We start from the raw sequence: 17,196 nt of genomic DNA on the forward strand, positions 1-17,196 counted from the left end.
AGGTACCATGGCTCACACCCGTAGTCCCAGCACTTTGGAAGGCCGAGGTTGGTGGATTGCTTGAGCCCAGGAGTTCAAGACCAGCCTGGGCAACATGGCGAGACCTCATGTCTTCAAAAAAATACAAAAATTAGCAGGTGTGGTGGCACGTGCCTGTGGTTCCAACTACTCGCAAGGCTGAGGAGGAGGTTTGCTTGAGCCTGGGAGGTCAAGGCTGAAGTGAGCTATGACTGCACCACTGCACTCCAGGCTGGGTGACAGAGTGAGACCCTGTCTTTAAAAGAAGTGTGTTGTCTAGCACAGTGGCTCATGCCTGTAATCGCAGCACTTTGGGAGGCCAAGGCGGGTGGATCACCTGAGGTCAGGAGTTCGAGACCAGCCTGGCCAACATGGAGAAACCCCATCTCTACTAAAAATACAAAAATTAGCTGGGTGTGGTGGTGAACACCTGTAATCCCAGCTACTCTTGAGAGTCTGAGGCGGGAGAATTACTTGAACCCCGGAGTCAGAGGTTGCAGTGAGCCGAGATTGTGCCACTGTACTCTAGCCTGGGTGACAGAGCGAGACTCTGTCTCAAAAAAAATTAAAAAAAAAAGTTTAGGCCGGGTGCAGTGGCTCACACCTGTAATCCCAGTACTTTGGGAGGCCGAGGTAGGCAGATCACGAGGTCAGGAGTTTGAGACCAGCCTGACCAACATGGTGAAACCCCATCTCTACTAATAATACAAAAATTAGCCAGGTATGGTGACATGCACCTGTAGTCCCAGCTACTCAGGAGGCTGAGGTAGGAGAATGGTGTGAACCTGGGAGGCAGAGATTGCAGTGAGCTGAGATTGCGCCACTGCACTCCAGCCTGGGCGACAGAGCAAGACTCTGTCTCAAAAAAAAAAAAAAAAAAGTGTGTGTGTGAATGGGGCTGAGGGTTAGAGGAAAAAGTTTAAAACAGTTTGGGAGTTTGGAGAGTTTTTGTGAAACACAGACTCATCAGTCTTTTTATTTTTTCACTCTAATTTTTTTTTAGACAGAGTCTTGCTCTCTTGCCCAGGCTGGGGTGCAGTGGTGCCATCTCAGCTCACTGCAAGGTCTGCCTCCCGGGTTCGCTCCATTCTCCTGCCTCAGCTTCCCGAGCTGGGACTACAGGCACCCGCCACCACGTCCAGCTAATTTTTTGTATTTTTAGTAGAGACAGGGTTTCACTGTGTTAGCCAGGATGGTCTGGATCTCCTGACCTCGTGATCCACCCACCTTGGCCTCCCAAAGTGCTGGGATTACAGGCGTGAGCCACTGTGCCCAGCCTAAAAAAATTTTTTATAAAAGTATCTGACCTAATGTGCTGTGGGTTTCTTGTTTGTTTGTTTTTGAGACAAGGTCTTGCTCTGTCGCCCAGGTTTGAGGGCAGTGGTGTGGTCTTGGTTCACTACAGCCTCTACCTCTTGAGCTCAAGTGATCCTCCCACCTCAGTCTCCCATGTAGCTGAAACGACAGGTGTGGGCCTCTGCCCCAGCTAATTTTTAAATTTTTTGTAGAGATGAGGTCTTGCCATGTTGTTTCCAGGCTGGTCGCAAACTCCTGGGCTCAAGTGATCTACCCATCTTGGACTTCCAAAGTACTGATACTGGGATTACAGGCATGAGCCACTGCCTCTAGCCACCTTTTTTCTGAGATGGAGATTTGCTCTTGTTGCCCAGGCTGGAATGCAGTGGTGTGATCTCGGCTCTCTGCAACCTCCACCTCCTGGATTCAAGTGATTCTCCTGCCTCAGCCTCCTGAGTAGATGGGATTACAGGTATGTGTCACCATGCCACCATGCCCAGCTAATTTTGTATTTTTAAACAGAATTTTTTTTTTTTTTTTTTTTTGAGACAGAGTTTCTCTCCGTTGTCCAGGCTGGGGTGCAGTGGCATGATCTCGGCTCACTTCAGCCTTCCCCTCTTGGGTTCAAGTGATTCTCCTACCTCAGCCTCCTGAGTAGCTGAGATTACAGGCATGCACCACCATGCCTGGCTAATTTTTGTATTTTTCGTAGAGACAGGGGTTTCACCGTGTTAGCTAGGCTGGTCTCGAACTCCTGACCTCGGGTGATCCACCCGCCTCGGCCTCCCAAAATGCTGGGATTACAGGCATAAGCCACCATGCCTGGCCTTTTTTTTTTTTTGAGACAGAGTCTTGCTGTGTCACCAGGCTGGAGTGCAGTGGCGTGATCTTGGCTTACAGCAACCTCTGCCTCCCGGGTTCAAGCGATTCTCCTGCCTCAGCCTCCCAAGTAGTGTGAGACTACAGGTGCATGCCGCCACACCCAGCTAATTTTTGTATTTTTAGTAGAGACCACCCTGGTCAACATGGTGAAAACCTATCTCTACTAAAAACACAAAAAATTAGCCTGGTATGGTGATGGGCACCTATAATCCCAAATACTCAGAAGGCTGAGGCAGGAGAATCACTTGAACCCATGATGCGGAGGTTGCAGTGAATCGAGATCACACCACTGCACTCCAGCCTGCCTGGGCAACAAAGCAAGATTCTGTCTCAAAAAAAAAAAAAAAAAAGAAAGAAAAAAAAAAAAGTCCCAAAATATTAGGAAAAGGAAGACCTATACTTCTACTATGATAATTTGAGTCTGTTGTGTTTTGTTGTTGTTGTTGTTGTTGAAAAGATGTCCAAGCCTTTGTTTTGATCTTTCTTCCCAATCCTTTTTTGGGCAAAAATTATTAGATGGCTATGGGTGGGCAGGCCTCTAACTCTAGCACTTTGGGGGGCCGAGTGGGTGGAGTGGTTGAGGATCACTTGAGCCCAGGAGTTTAAGACCAGCCTGGGCAACATAGTGGGGCCCTGTCTCTACAAAAATAAAAATATTAGCTGGGCTTGGTGGCACGTGCCTGTAGTCCCAGCTACTTAGGAGGCTGACATGAGAGGATTGCTTGAACCCAGATGGTCAAGGTTGCAGTGAGCTGTGATCATGCTACTGCACTCCAGCCTGGGTGACAGAGTAAGACCCTGTCTCAAAAAAATAATTTAAAAAAGTTATTGATTTTTTCCTATTCCTTCCTTGTCATGACTTTTGGTTGGAAGGATTACATTAGCAAAAACGTATCCATGGTCCCTGGTCCCTGGTATTTGCTGTTCAGGTCGGTGTTCATTGTTACTATCTCTTTCCCTTGTTTAAGGGACAGCTGAGAAGACAGAAACAGCCTCAGCTAGTTTGATCTTAAGGAAAGGGGCTGGGAGTGGGGATGGATGTGTGAAGGGAAGGAGGGCCGTGCAAGGTGTAAGGGGATGTTGGGGAAGGGGTTTCATGCTAGATTTTGGCTCCTGATCCAGCGGGTACTCACCAGGCTATGATTTGCAAAGTCCACTGTAAAAAGAAAACAAAACTTCAGGTCTCTTAAGTTTATGCCAAGGGGGAAGTTAAGCCTTGGAGCCTGAGTCATGTAGCATGTTTGCAATTCTGCTTCTTATAGACTGTCTTCCTCATTGCTCTTGTTCTGTAATGCGACCTCCTTTCCAATCACTGAGCTTTGTTGTAGATTAACTGCCTCTTTTATTGTCCCATAACTGACTGAGACCAGATGGCAGCCAAGATCCCATGACTATTGCATCTTCAGTGTGGAATGTAAAAAACACCTTTCCCTCCCCACCCAAAAAGAAAAAAAAGTTGACTAATCAGATCATTGTAACTATGCAATAAACCTTACTATAAAATGGTGTTGAAATTCTGCTAAGCTTCCATAAACTCTATGTTTGTATAAATGATCCCAAACTTCTACACTTTCGAACACGGACTTCTATTCTTTGGAATCTGTGCCTCTAAGTGGACCACTTCCTCAACATTTGCACTTGGATAAACTCTTTAAACTAGATTCTAAGCCTGGCACAGTGGTACCTGCCTGCAGTCCCAGCTACTCTAGGAGGCTAAGGCAGGAGGATCCCTTGAACCTCGGAGTCTGAATCTAACCTGGTGCAACATAGCAAGACTCCATCTCTAAAACAAAGACAACAACACTAGATTCTCACCTTTTTTGTTTGTTTGTTTGTTTAAGACAGAGTCTTGCTCTGTCTCCCAGGCTGGAGTGCAGTGGTACGATCGCGGCTCACTGCAACCTCTGCCTCCCGGGTTCAATCGATTCTCCTTCCTCAGTCTCCTGAATAGCTGGGACTACAGGCATGACCCACCACGCCCAGCTAATTTTTGTATTTTTAGGAGAGACGGGGTTTCATCATGTCGGCCAGGATAGTCCTGAACTCCTGACCTCAGGTGATCTGCCTGCCTCTGCTTCCCAAAGTGCTGGAATTACAGGTGTGAGACATTGTAAGCCACAGTGCCCAGCCTAGATTCTGACCTTTTTAATTATTATATCTTAGATTGATACCACTTACCCCGATTTTTTTTTTCTTTTTTTTGTAGGCAGAGTCACGCTCGTAGCCCAGGCTGGAGTGCAGTGGCACGATCTCAGCTCACTGCAACCTCCGCCTCCCAGGTTCAAGCGATTCTCCTGCCTCAGCCTCCTGAGTAGCTGGGCTTATAGGTGCCTGCCACCACACCTGGCTAATTTTTTGTATTTTTAGTAGAGACACTGTTTCACCATGTTGGCCAGACTGGTCTCGAACTCCTGACCTCAAGTGATCCCCTGCCTCAGCCTCCCAAAGTGCTAGGATTACAGGCGTGAGCCACCGTGCCCAGTCGACTTGCCCCAATTTTTAAATAACTTATTATTAAAAAAAAAATTTCCTTGGCTGGGTGCGATGGCTCATGCCTGTAATCCCAGCACTTTGGGAGGGCAAGGCGGGCAGATTGCCTGAGGTCAGGAGTTCGAGACCAGTCTGGCCAACATGGTGAAACCCCTTCTCTACTAAAAATACCAAAAAATTAGCTGGGCATGGTGGTAGGCACCTGTAATCCCAGCTACTTAGGAGGCTGAGGTAGGGGAATTGCTTGAACCAGAGAGGTGGAGGTTGCAGTGAGCCAAGATTGCACCACTGCACTCCAGCCTGGGCAACAGAGCGAGACTCCATCTCAAAAATAAATAAATAAATAAATAAAAAATAAAAAAGTTTCCTCACAGAGTAGAGCTAACTCATAAGTAGTGTGCCCGGAGTCGGCCCACTTTGTCCCATTGGTACAAACAAGTTCTTTCCCCTTTCAGTCTTCTGCCACTTCTCCCAATCTTTCCTGTGTATGTGTGTGTGTGTGTTTTTGTTTGTTTGTTTTTGAAATGTCTTGCTCTGTCGCCCAGACTGGAGTGCAGTGGCACAATCTCGGCTCACTGCAACCTCCGCCTCCCACGTTCAAGTGATTCTCCTGCCTCAGGTTCCTGAGTAGCTGGGATTATAAGCACGTGCCACCACATCTGGCTAATATTTGTATTTTTAGTAGAGATGGGGTTTTACCATGTTGACCAGGCTGGTCTAGAACCCCTGACCTCATGATCTGCCCGCCTTGGCCTCCCAGAGTGCTGGGATTACAGGCATGAGCCACTGCGCCTGGCCCTTCCCTGTGTTTTAAAAGAAAAAAATAAGCTGGAGAAAAAAAGTTTCTTCAACTATTTCTGCAACCTTGATGCACATATGATTCATTTTAGCTGGAAACTTGCACTTGTTTAAAAGTTCTGACCCTGGTTTTCAAACTTGAACATATTAGAAATCACCCAGAAGGCTTGTTAATGCTGGGGGGCCCCAACGCCAGCGTTTCAGATGCCATGGGTCTGTGAAGGGTGAGGGAGGGAAGGTCAAGCTTTTTTTCTTTTTTGAAGGTTTTTTGTTTTGGTTTGGTTTTTTGGAGATGAGGTCTCACTCTGTCACCTAGGTTGGTGTTCAGTGGTGCAATCATAGCTCACTACTGCCTGGAACTCCTGGGGTCAAAGAGATCAAGCCATCCTCCCACGTAGCTAGGACTATAGGTGTGTGTTACCATGCCTGGCTAATTTTTAAGTTTTTTAGACATGGGGTACCTGGACATGTTGCCCAGGCTGCCCTTGAATTTGATCATCCTGCCTTGGTCTCCCGAAGTGCTAGCATTACAGATCTGAGCCACCGCACCTAGCCAGGAAGGTCGTGTCTCTCTCTCAAGCCTCCCAGCACTTCTGTTTCTACCAGGCAGTAGTTCATGGATCAGACACTCATAGTGTCCTTTCCTGTCTTCCACTATTTCCAATAAATAAAATTGTCAGCAAAACTTTGTAAAATGTGCTATCTTTATTTATTTAGAGACAGAGTTCCCACTCTGTTACCCAGACTGGGGCACAATCATTGATTACGCAGCCTTAAACTCCTGGGCTCAAGTGGTCCTCCTGCCTCAGCCTCCTGAGTAGTTTGGACTACAGGCATGCACCGCCATGCCCATTTAGTTTTATTTTTTGTGGAGATGGGGTCTCACTATGTTGCCCAGGCTGATCTCAAACTCCTGGCCTCAGGCGATCCTCCCACATCAGCCTCCCAAAGTACTGAGATTACAGGCATGAGCCACTGTGCCTGGTTGGTTTGTAGTGGTGTTAGACATGCAGCTGACATCCCAATTGCTGCAGAGGCTGCACTCCATTCTTCCTTGCTTCACCTCTGTTTAGTGATCTGCATTACAAAGGCGAACCCCCCAACCACATTACCTATCTTGCTCTACCCCTGCTTCCAACAGGCCCTCTGTGTGTGTCCCATGAAGTAACAATGTGGTTTACTGACCAAGACAAAGTATTACATCAGTTTACTCTCAAAACCACTAATGAAAGGGGAAAATTAAGCATTTATCTTACCTTTCCTATATAAACCATGTTTCAGGGTAATCAGGGTAACCAAATAGCCTTGATGAGCCTTTTTTTTTTTTTTTTTTTTGAGACAAAGTCTTCCTCTGTCACCCAGGCTGGAGTGCAGTGGTGTGATCTCAGCTCCCTGAAAACCTCCACCTTCCTGGCTCAAGTGATTCTCGTGCCTCAGCCTCCCGAGTAGCTGGAACTACAGGCATGTGCCACCATGCCTGGCTAATTTTTGTATTTGTTTTGTTTGTTTGTTTTTTGAGACTGAGTCTTGCTCTCTCTCCTAGGCTGGAGTGCAATGGTGCCATCTTGGCTCACTGCAACCTTCTGCCTCCTGGGTTCAAGCGATTCTTCTGCCACAGCCTTCCTAGTAGCTGGGATTACAGGTGTCCGCCACCACGCCTGGCTAATTTTTTGTATTTTTAGTAGAGACAGGGTTTCACCATGTTGGCCAGGCTGGTGTCAAACTCCTGACCTCAGGTGATCCACCCATTTCAGCCTCCCAAAGTGCCGGGATTACAGGCATGAGCCACTGCACCTGGCCTAATTTTTGTATTTTTTTTAGTAAGAGATGAAGTTTTGCCACCTTGGCCAGGCTGGTCTCGAACTCCTGAGCTCAGATGATCTGCCCACCTCGGCCTCCGAAAGTGCTAGCATTACAGGTATGAGCCACCGCGCCCAGCCAGTGAACTTTTTACTGAGGAATTCCAACTAATAAATGAAGAAGAAATAGAATTTTAAAATCACCTTTTTGCAACCCCTCATAGAATAACTGAATCAGACAAAACATGTGTGGATCAAACTGTCAGTTGAAAGGTTGATGGGGAAACTTACAAGAGAGAGGTCAGGCTGGCCGGGCGCGGTGGCTCAAGCCTGTAATCCCAGCATTTTGGGAGGCCGAGACAGGCGGATCACGAGGTCAGGAGATCGAGACCATCCTGGCTAACACGGTGAAACCCCGTCTCTACTAAAAAAAAAAAAAATACAAAAATCTAGCCTGGCGAGGTGGCGGGCGCCTGTAGTCCCAGCTACTCAGGAGGCTGAGGCAGGAGAATGGCGGGAACCCGGGAGGCGGAGCTTGCAGTGAGCTGAGATCCGGCCACTGCACTCCAGCTTGGGTGATAGAGCGAGACTCCGTCTCAACAAAAAAAAAAAAAAAAAGAGAGAGAGGTCAGGCTATGGCTATCTGAACCCACTGCTCAATCACAGCTTGAGTCAGAGAGGGACAAGCAGACAGTGCAGGTACAATAGGAAACACTTAGGAAGGACTCTTGCCCCTCCAAAATGGAATGTGAATCCAATCAAACCTTCAGAGGTTTGATAACTAAAATACAAGGGATGGAGGAATAAATTAAATGACACTGACAAAGCAAAGTGACAAATCCAGAGAATGGGACATTCTACAGGACAAATAACCGTTTCTGCATAGATGGCATTTAAAAAAAGAACAAAAAAGGGAAGAGGAGGTGGACTATTGTAGATTAAGCGATTTAAGAGACATTGAAATGCAATGTGAGTCAAATGTAGTGGCACATGCCTGTAACCCTAGCTACTCGGCTAAGGCAGGAGGGAATGCATGAGTCCAGGAATTAGAGACCAGCCTGGACAACAGTGAGACCCTGTCTGCACAAAAAGAAAAAGTAAAGCCAATGTGTAGATTCTTTTTGGATCCTGATTCAAACAAATCATCTATAAATACTTTTGAGACATTTGATGTAATTTGGATAATGACGGTATTAGATGATGACACAGAGTTATTGTTAATTTTTTGGGTCTGTATTGGCATTATGGTTATATAACCAAACATTCATTTTATTATTTTTATTTATTTATTTATTTTGAGATGGAGTCTCACTCTGCATCCAGGCTGGAGTGCAGGGGCACCATCTCGGCTCACTGCAACCTCTGCCTCCTGGATTCATGCAATTCTCCTGCCTCATCCTCCTGAGTAGCTGGGAATAGAGGTACCCACCACCATGCCCAACTAATTTTTATATTTTTACTAGAGACGGGGTTTCTGCAATTTTTTTTAAAATTTTTATTTTTTAGTAGAGACAGGGTTTTGCCATGTTGGCTAGGCTGGTCTCGAACTCCTGACCTTAGGTGATCCACCTGCCTTGGCCTCCCAAAGTGCTGGGATTACAGGCATGAGTCAGGCGCCCGGTCAAAACTTCATTTTAAAGAATGAGATGAGGCCGGGCGCGGTGGCTCAAGCCTGTAATCCCAGCACTTTGGGAGGCCGAGACGGGCGGATCACGAGGTCAGGAGATCGAGACCATCCTGGCTAACATGGTGAAACCCCGTATCTACTAAAAAATAAAAAAAACTAGCCGGGCGCGGTAGCGGGTGCCTGTAGTCCCAGCTACTCGGGAGGCTGAGGCAGGAGAATGGTGTAAACCCGGGAGGCGGAGCTTGCAGTGAGCTGAGATCTGGCCACTGCACTCGGGTCTGGGCGACGGAGCGAGACTCCGCCTCAAAAAAAATAAAATAAAATAAAATAAAGAATGAGATGCATACTTAATAATGTAGGAGAGAATGTCATGAGGTCTGGGATTTGCTTTAAAATACTTCAGCAAAAAAAAGGAAAAGAAAAAAGGAACAGAAGCAAATGTGGCAACATCTTGATAACTGTTGGAACTGGACGTTGGGTACATGGGGTTCATTAAACTATTTTCTCTACTTTTGTGTGTTTTTACAAATGTCTCAATAAAAAAATAAATATTATATTACTGATCACAAATTCTGGATAAAATATTACAAAATTATACCATGCCTTGACATATACTGGGATTATTCTACTGCTTCCATCAGACAGAATAAATTATCCCAACATTTCTTAGAGAAACAGTTAAAAGTAAAACAAACCTCTAACTGCAAATGAATGTGGCCCTCAGCCCACAGTCTTTAACTGTCTTTTTTTTTTTTTTTTTTTTTGAGACAGAGTCTTGCTCTGTTACCCAGGCTAGAGTGCAGTGGTGGCTGGAGTGCAGTGGTGTGGTCTCAACTCACTGCAACCTCCATCTCTTGGGTTCAAGCGATTCTCCTGCCTCAGCCTCCCAAGTAGCTTGGGATTACAGGCACCTGCCACCATGCCTGGCTAGTTTTTGTATTTTTAGTAGAAATGGGGTTTCACGATGATGGCCAGGCTGGTCTGGAACTCCTGACCTCATGATCCGCCCGCCTTGGCCTCCCAAACCTGATGGGATGCAGGCGTGAGCCACCACGCCCAGCCTTTTAACTTTCTTTCTTTCTTTCTTTTTTTTTTTTTTTGAGACGGAGTCTTGCTTTGTGGCCCAGACTGGAGTGCAGTGGCCGGATCTCAGCTCACTGCAAGCTCCGCCTCCCGGGTTTACGCCATTCTCCTGCCTCAGCCTCCTGAGCAGCTGGGACTACAGGCGCCCACCACCTTGCCTGGCTAGTTTTTTTTTTGTATTTTTAGTAGAGACGGGGTTTCACTGTGTTAGCCAGGATGGTCTCGATCTCCTGACCTCGTGATCCGCCCGTCTCGGCCTCCCAAAGTGCTGGGATTACAGGCTTGAGCCACCGCGCCCGGCCACCTTTTAACTTTCTTAACATCTCATCTAGGCACTGCATTTTCCTTCCACATGGAGGAAAGCAAGGGCTCTCCCACTCACCTGCAGGCTGCCCAGATTCTTTTCATAAGCATCTGCCTGGGGAACATTTTCTTACATAATTTGCCATAGGAAGTGCTCACTTCCCTGTCAGGCTAGCCGGGACAGGATTCCCATCTGTATTTCACACACTTGCACCCTATTTCATGGAGGATAGTATCCTACCCCATGTTAGAACTATAAAACAACATGGATATTTTTTTTTTCCAGACGGAGTCTCACTCTGTCACCGAGGCTGGTATGCAGTGGTGTCATCTCAGCTCATTGCAACCTCCGCCTCCTGGTTCAAGTGATTCTCCTGCCTCAGTCACCTGAGTAGCTGGGACGATAGGTGCATGCCAACACGCCCGGCTAGTTTTTGTATTTTTAGTAGAGATGGGATTTCACCATATTGGCCAGGCTGGTCTTGAACTCCTGTCCTTGTGATCCACCCACCTCGGCCTCCCAAAGTGCTGGGATTACAGGTATGAGCCACCACACTTGGCCGAGTGTGGATTTTAAGACATCTTATAGGCTGAATGAGGTGGCTCAAGCCTGTAATCCCAGCACTTTGAGAGAACATGGCTGGCGGATTGCTTGAGCTCAGCAGTTTGAGACCAACCTAGGCAACATAGTGAGACTTTGTCTCTACTAAAAATTAAAAACATCAACCAGCCAGCACCATGGCTCACACTTGTAATCCCAGCACTTTGGGAGGTTGAGGCGGGTGGATCACCTGAGGCTAGGAGTTCAAGACCAGCCTGGCCATCATGGTGAAACCCTGTCTCTACTAAAAATACAAAAATTAGCCAGGCATGGTGGTGGGCACCTGTAATCCCGGCTACTTGGGAGGCTGAGGCAGGAGAATCGCTTGAACCTGGGGGGCAGAGGTTGCAGTGAGCTGAGATTGCGCCATTGTACTCCAGCCTGGGGGACAAGAGCGAGACTTGTCTCAAAAAAAAATCAGCTGGGGCCGGGCGCGGTGGCTCAAGCCTGTAATCCCAGCACTTTGGGAGGCCGAGATGGGCGGATCACGAGGTCAGGAGATCGAGACCATCCTGGCTAACACGGTGAAACCCCATCTCTACTAAAAAATACAAAAAACTAGCCGGGCAAGGTGGCGGGCATCTGTAGTCCCAGCTACTCGGGAGGCTGAGGCAGGAGAATGGCGTAAACCCGGGAGGCGGAGTTTGCAGTGAGCTGAGATCCGGCCACTGCACTCCAGCCTAGGCGACAGAGTGAGACTCTGTCTCAAAAAAAAAAAAAAAAAAAAAAAAATTCAGCTGGGCGTGGTGGCACACACCTGTAGTCCCTACTTCCTACTTGGTAGGCTGAGGTGGGAAGATCACTTGAGCCCAGGAGATCAAAGCTACAGTGAGCTCTGATAGTGCCACTGCACTCCAGCTGGGGTGACAGAGAGATCTTATCTCAAAAATTAAAAATATTGCCAGGCGCGGTGGCTCATGCCTGTAATCCCAACACTTTGGCAGGCTGAAGTGGGTGGATCACAAGGTCAGGAGTTCGAGACCAGCCTGACCAACATGGTGAAACCCCGTCTCTACTAAAAATACAAAAATTAGCTGGGCATGGTGGTAGGTGCCTGTAATCTCAGCTACTCAGGAGGCTAAGGCAGGAGAATTTGCTTGAACCCGGGAGGTGGAGGTTGCAGTGAGCTAAGATTGCGCCACTGCACTCCAGCCTGGGTGACAGAGTGAGACTCCATCTCAAAAAATAAATAAATAAATAAATAAATAAATAAATAAATAAATAAATAATATATTATGGCGCTCCCTTCATACTCATTACACCTGTGAAGATCAACCTGTTTCTCTTTTTTTTTTTTTTTGAGACGGAGTCTTGCTCTGTCGCCCGGGCTGGAGTGCAGTGGCCGGATCTCAGCTCACTGCAAGCTCCACCTCCCGGGTTTACACCATTCTCCTGCCTCAGCCTCCCGAGTAGCTGGGACTACAGGCGCCCGCCACCTCGCCCGGCTAGTTTTTTGTATTTTTTTTAGTAGAGACGGGGTTTCACCGGGTTAGCCAGGATGGTCTCGATCTCCTGACCTCGTGATCCGCCCGTCTCGGCCTCCCAAAGTGCTGGGATTACAGGCTTGAGCCACCGCGCCCGGCCAACCTGTTTCTCAGTGATAAGAAGGAATGTAGGCTAGGTGCAGTGGCTCATAGCTGTAACCTCAGCACTTTGGGAAGCTGAGGCATGAGGATTGCTTAAGCACAGGAGTTCCATACCAGCCTGGGCAACATAGCACAACCTTGTCTCTACTAAAAGTAAAAATAAAAAAAATTAACCAGGCATGGGCCGGGCTTGGTGGCTCAAGCCTGTAATCCCAGCACTTTGGGAGGCCGAGACGGGTGGATTACGAGGTCAGGAGATCGAGACCATCCTGGCTAACACGGTGAAACCCCCTCTCTACTAAAAAAATACAAAAAACTAGCCGGGCGAGGTGGCGGGAGCCTGTAGTCCCAGCTACTCCGGAGGCTGAGGCAGGAGAATGGCGTAAACCGGGGAGGCGGAGCTTGCAGTGAGCTGAGATCCAGCCACTGCACTCCAGTCTGGGCGACAGAGCAAGACTCCGTCTCAAAAAAAAAAAAAAAAATTAACCAGGCATGATGTCACCCACCTGTAGTCCCAACTAATCTGGAGGCTGAGATGTGAGGATCACTTGAGCCCAGGAGGTCGAGGCTTCAGTGAGCCGTGATTGTGCAACTGCACTCCAGCCTGGGTGACGAGCCCTGTCTCAAAAAAAGCAACAACAAAAAAAGAGGGAATGTCAAAAGGAAAAGAGGATTTGATTTGCCAAAGTCAGATTTTCACAGGCAATATGCATGTCAGCTCTCTCCCCAGAACTTACCCAGGCTCACAAGGATACACGAGGAAAACAGACATGAAGATGTACATTGACAGAACCATAGAGACTCTACAAATATTCATTATCCTTCATTAAAAATTTTAAGTTACAAACATTTTGATTGATAAATAGTCAATGGGGGTGGTGCACCTAGTCCTTACTCTGAAACCAAATATCCTGCCATCTGGGGACTTTCACCAGCCCTCTTGAAAGCAGTTATCTTACCCCAACACCAAAGAGGAGGCTCAACCTTCCCCAGTTCCCTGAGTTCACATTGATTCAATTCTACAGCTCACTAGCCCAGCCCAAGACAGGACCAATCAGTGTTCCGGGAGCGAGGGCAGAGAGGGTGGTGGGGCCACGCTTGGCCACATGGGAAGGATGTGGGCAGGACCTTTTTGTGGAAGAGGATGCCTGGCTTTCAGTCCTAAAGGAAGTGATTTCCCTGGTAAAGGGAAGGTGATTTTGCCAAGGCTGGAGTCTAAATGAAGATGGAACTGTCCTTCAGACATCTCCAGCAGACCTTCTACAGACCCGTGGTCTTGAAGGCAGAGTCCTGGGCCTAATACCCCTGTGGCAGTGGCACAGCTCAGAGCGTCCCATAGACACTGATTTTGGCCATGGAGATGCTCTCTGTGTAGTGGTTCCGGCCTTTCTCATACAGGACGTAGAGCTGGGGGGCCTGCTCTTCTCCATCCATGCTGCCCTCCAGGGTTGCCAGGGATGAGTAGCCGCTGGGGCCTGGCCATAGCTGGACTGTCTCTTTCCGCCATGAGGTACCATTGCTGAAGCTCCAGCGCAGGGTCAAGTTCACTCCTGGGGAGAGCAGGAGAGTCAGGGAGGGAGGGTCTCTGCCCAGGCCTTATCTAGACACAGGGCTCTCCCTGCTGACCCCACCCATGAGGCACTCACGGAACTCCGGATGTGCTGGGTTGGAGAAGAAGACAATGCCGGAGCTGGTGACTACAGCTCCTGCAGCTACCACAGGGTCCACGAGCTCAGGGTCAAAGGTCACATCACGGGGCCTCAGTGTATCACAGGCATCGTAGCTACGGAGGACAATCCGGCAGTGGCAGTGGTAGTTGTTCTGGTTTCGGGCATTGATGACGACTGAGCCATCTGGGAGCTCATAGGGCTGAGGGGAGAGGACAGGACCTCAGGGAGGGAACAGGCAAAATGCCCTGTCCCTGAGGGGAGCAAGGGTGTGTGGCACTGAGCTGAGCAGTCAGACCCTGGGTCTGTGTGCGAAATGATGCTCTGGAGGGCAGGGAGGGTCAAATGGGTAGGGAGCATCTCATGGACTCCTGACCTGGCATTCATCAGGATTGAAATCATTTTCCCGCTTGGGCTGACCGTACGGGATGCCGCTGACCCCACTCCCATAGCGCCAGGAGGCACCATGATCATCACTGAGGAGACAGAAGACTCCGTCCCGCTCCAGCGTCCCATGGCCACACACAATGAGGCGTCCCTTCCGTGGCTCCCGCTGTTTCTGTGGGAAAGGGAACTGGGTGTCACAGAAGGAGACTCTGGAGGCTCAGAGGCAGGGACAGGGAACCCACCACTTCCCAAATGCAATCACATGTATGGTCCCCTTCAGTTTGGCCCTTGCTCACTGAGGGTTCCAGTCAGATCCCATAAACACACACCCTGTTTGAATTAAGAAGCTCTCCCAGGGTGTACAGCTGGACATGTGCACCGGGGGCCCAGCCACAGGGTGCACGAGAGCTTAAGCCCAACCTGTGCTCACCTGCCAAGCTGTGCACCCCGGCACAGGCTTGTGTCTGTCCAAAGAGGCAGTGCCTTTTTCCACTCTGCATGAGGGTATTGCATGGACTAGCACAGTCCTGTTGACAATGCCAAATGGGAAGCCAATGGCAAAGGTGCCTCTCCTCCTGATGGTGTGTTCCTACCAGGATGCCCTGTCTTTCAAGGAATCCCACCCAAGCCAGAAAATCTGACTTCAGAGAATCTTCCCCTTGGAAAGGAGTCCACTTGCAGGTATCCCTCAGACTCTCCACAAGGCAGCCCCCTCCACCTATCTCCTAGGACAGAGACCTGAATACCAGAGCCTGGTCCAGGGGCAAACACTTCAGTGCCAATATCCAGGGAGAGATTCCGGGGTGTGCTCCAGGAAACACCATCATCCTTGCTCCAAACCAACATGGTAGAGGCCACCTGGCAGCCGGCCTTGTGAGCACAAAGGGAGTAGAAAAGAAATACCACTCCTGTCTCAGCATCGCTCACCACTGCCCCAAGGTTCAGCCCATCGGGGACATCCCCGTCATTGACAATGAACGCTGTAGGAGACCATGTGCTGCCTGAAAAAAGTGGAGGAAGAAACCCGGAGTGAGCACTCCGCAGGTACCCTTTCTACCACTTCCCGTTAATTTCCCACCTCCTGCTAGGGACCCCAGGCCTTCGGACAGCCCCAGGGTGCAATCCAACACTTGCACTATCTATACCTCTTGTCCTGTTTTATTTTTCTCCATTGCATTTATCACCTTGCAACACACAAAAAAGTTTACTCGTTTACTATGCTTGTCTGTCTCCTTCCAACAGAATTTAAGTCCTATGAGGGCAGAGGTTTTTGTTTTGTTCGTGGCTATATTCATTAAACCTAAAATAGTGCCTAGTATAGGTATATAGCAGGTACCCAATAAATGTTTGCTGAATGAATGTCCAACTCCTTGGTGATCCCAATTTCCAGATCACTGTCCTAGACACTTGCCCTTGTCAGTTTCCCCCTACCCCTCAGAAACCCAGGCAACCAACCCTCTAAGTTCCCCTATCCTCAGGGCCCTTGGGCCCATTGGGCTGCCTACTCATCCGACCTAGCACCGGCTCTTTCACCCAGGCATCTTTATACCCTGGTCCATGGACCTCCTCAGGGCGATGAACTTGGCCCCCTCATCGGATGAGGACATTTTCCTTGCCTCAGCAAAGGCGAGGAGAGTGCCCCGCGGAGTGGCTGTGATGAGTGGTATGCGGAAAGTGTCCACTGAGCCGATCTGTCTCCCGCTCACCCACAGCAGTTGCTCCATGGTCACCAGCGGCTGCACCTGTCATGGGAGAAGGAAGGGTCAACAAATACAACCTTGTCTTGGGGGTTTTAGGAACTCAGGTTCCGATGGGAGAGTGAGGATCTAATGGGGATCCCGAGTAGGGGCTGGGGTCCCAGAACAAGAAAGAGGAACACGAAGGAGAGTTTGGAGCTAAGCTAGCGGTTCGGAGCAGGGGAGGGTCTACGAGAGGAGAAGAAGCCTTCAGGGAGGGAAGGGGACCCCAAAAGAGGAAGGGGCTCGAATAAGGAGGAAGACGGGGACCCGGAGAGGGAGCGGTCGGAGGAAACGGGGTCTGGGAGAAAGAAAAGGGTCCTGTTGCGGAAAAGCGGTTCAGCCGCCCGCGTCCCGGGGGACACTAGGTGTCGATCACCTGCGTGGGTCGGTGATAGGGCTATGTGACGGGTGACTCACCAGACCGAAGTCGTTCTCAGCCCTGGACCAGGAGTCTGCCAGAGACAATAGCAGCAGGAAGATCGCGGCAAACACCCGAACCCTACAGCCTCCCCAGAAGCCCAGAATCCGCGGCCCCCAGCGTCTGCGCCAGAGCGCCGTGCCGGGTCGCTCCCCAGCCATCTCTCCCCGCAGCGGCCGTGACTCCAGCAGCTAGACTCCACAGAGTCAAGAGACAGCTGACCCAGACCCTTTAAAGCGCAGATGTCACCCTTAAGCCCGCCCCCGTCTGGAGGCCCCACCGCGCTTCCAGGACTCTAATTGGTCTTCAAGCAGCACATCTTCTCTCACGTGATCACGCAGCGCCTCGAAGCTTGCCCTTCCGATTGGCCCTCTTGGAGGCCCGGAGCGCGTGACTCGAACGGGAAGCGGACTGGCTGGGGGGAAGAAGGGACCTGCACCATCCGTATTGGGCTTTTTGATTGGCCGCGGCACCAGGACGCGTCACAGGGGCGGGCCGATTT

At 49.4% G+C, this 17,196-nt stretch overlaps 1 protein-coding gene across 2 annotated transcripts; it reads right to left on the reverse strand.

Moving 5' to 3' along the window:
• Positions 1–13,264: 13,264 nt before the first annotated feature.
• Positions 13,265–17,009, reverse strand: NEU1 (neuraminidase 1). Of its 2 annotated transcripts, XM_023188845.1 has the most exons (6): positions 16,694–17,009; positions 16,087–16,279; positions 15,276–15,538; positions 14,527–14,709; positions 14,130–14,352; positions 13,265–14,033 (listed from the first exon to the last, which is right to left on the reverse strand). In XM_023188845.1, exons 1-6 carry the CDS (start codon positions 16,853–16,855, stop codon positions 13,807–13,809), a joined length of 1,251 nt encoding a protein of 416 aa, XP_023044613.1. In that variant the 5' UTR covers positions 16,856–17,009; the 3' UTR covers positions 13,265–13,806. The 2 variants fall into 2 exon arrangements, with proteins under 2 accessions (XP_023044613.1, XP_023044614.1); XM_023188846.1 differs by lacking the exon at positions 15,276–15,538 and having other exon boundaries at positions 13,281–14,033; positions 16,154–16,279; positions 16,694–16,983.
• Positions 17,010–17,196: the final 187 nt, after the last annotated feature.

This window comes from Piliocolobus tephrosceles, chromosome 5 (genome assembly GCF_002776525.5).
Source record: "Piliocolobus tephrosceles isolate RC106 chromosome 5, ASM277652v3, whole genome shotgun sequence".
NCBI lineage: Eukaryota > Metazoa > Chordata > Mammalia > Primates > Cercopithecidae > Piliocolobus > Piliocolobus tephrosceles.

What these genes read in the sequence shown, in the direction of transcription:
- NEU1 (XM_023188845.1), bottom strand. Translation starts at nt 16,855, where the DNA reads ATGGCTGGGGAGCGACCCGGCACGGCGCTCTGGCGCAGACGCTGGGGG. An exon ending in CTGAGAACGACTTCGGTCTG is followed by an intron (nt 16,280 to 16,693) that starts GTGAGTCACCCG and finishes CTCCCATGACAG; the next exon opens with GTGCAGCCGCTGGTGACCAT. An exon ending in GACCAGGCTCTGGTATTCAG is followed by an intron (nt 14,710 to 15,275) that starts GTCTCTGTCCTA and finishes CCTTTCCCACAG; the next exon opens with AAACAGCGGGAGCCACGGAA.